We start from the raw sequence: 1,472 nt of genomic DNA on the forward strand, positions 1-1,472 counted from the left end.
GTTGTAGTTTATAAGGAATGATGCCAGCAGTACAGGGCACTACCCCTCCAACATTTCTAAAGGAACCAAGAAGAGTAAAACTAGCTGCTGTGTCATTGATGACATGACTAAGAGTACTTTTACCAGCTCCAGGATTACCCACAAGGAGGACGTTAACATAAGAATCAATTGGATGAGATGATTTTATATCACCAAACTTCTTCAAGACAGAAAGAGTATCAGTGTGACCTCTCTCCTTAGCTAGTTTAAATGGTGTTCTCCCCTCATTATCTTTAGCCAATGGATCACATTTACCAGTTGATAGTAAATATCCAACAGCTGCAGAACTGCCACAACTAGTAGCTACGTGAAGAGGTGTCCCCCCAGTCCCACTAACAGCCATTGGATCACAGTGACACTCATCGATGAGATATCTCATCACGTCTACTTGATTACCTCCTGCAGCATAATGAAGAGGTGTCCACCCCCTGCTGTCAACAGCCATTGGATCACAGTGACACTCATCAATGAGATATCTCATCACATCAACATGATTATCTTCTGCAGCATAATGAAGAGGTGTCCACCCCCACCTGTTAACAGCCATTGGATCACAGTGACACTCATCAATGAGATATCTCATCACATCAACATGATTACCTTCTGCAGCCCAATGAAGACAAGTCCTATCCACACCATCTCTTTCGTGTGGGTCACAGTGATATTTAGCGATGAGATCTTTTGTAACATCTAACCAGCCATTGTATGAAGACAAATGAAGTAGACCATCCCCTGCTATTTTAATTTCATTCGGTTCCTTAACTTCCTTCACTAATGGTAGTAAGCGAACAGCTTCTTCATGATCTTTATTCCTAAACGCAGTCCCACACTTGTCCTCTAACGACATCTTGTGAATTGTGATCAGTTACCTTAAGCTTAGGGTGTGTATTAATTGCGACACTTAATTTTAGCGTTTTTAGCGAGTGTACTTCAAATTCAACCAGTCGCTAATTATATAGAAAGCGGTTTCATATGACGTCACAGCGTGCGTCATAATTACTTCCGCATGGCAAAATGGCTACTTTGCCATTCATTTGTACAGCACTATAAACTCTTCTGGCAGGCTTCCTTAACTATGAGCATGGCTAATTCATGCTGCTCTTTCATTTTCCTGGACTCAGGGATGCAAAGGAAGCAAAAAGTCCTCGGATAGAGAATCAGTGAAGCGGCCAAAGTGAACACAGCATTGTCTTGTTACTCCTGTAATTATTGCTATCGCTACTTTTCTGCTTACTACCGCTAGAATTGTACTCCTTTTCTGCCTTGTGCTGTGTAAAAGAAGTTATAGAAGAAGCAACTTTGCTGCTGTAAACGAATGAGGCTCATTAATTTTTGCCATACGGAAGTAATTATGACGTCAAAAGTGACCTCACTGCAACCCGGAAAATTTGGCGGAGAATTAAATTTGGCGGATTGGCGGTTCAAAATAAAAC

General features: G+C 41.5%; 1 protein-coding gene across 1 annotated transcript; it reads right to left on the minus strand.

The window, feature by feature from the left end:
- Positions 1-192: 192 nt before the first annotated feature.
- LOC105316043 (espin-like) lies at positions 193-886 on the minus strand (the record flags this gene model as incomplete). Its single annotated transcript, XM_011410838.1, has 2 exons — positions 766-886; positions 193-438 (listed from the first exon to the last, which is right to left on the minus strand). Coding segments are annotated over exons 1-2 (367 nt in total), but the record flags the coding sequence as incomplete, so codon positions are not given.
- Positions 887-1,472: the final 586 nt, after the last annotated feature.

The sequence above is a fragment of the Amphimedon queenslandica genome, unplaced genomic scaffold, assembly GCF_000090795.2.
Source record: "Amphimedon queenslandica unplaced genomic scaffold, v1.1 AMPQUscaffold_5797_Cont22241, whole genome shotgun sequence".
In the NCBI taxonomy this organism is placed as follows: Eukaryota; Metazoa; Porifera; class Demospongiae; order Haplosclerida; family Niphatidae; genus Amphimedon; species Amphimedon queenslandica.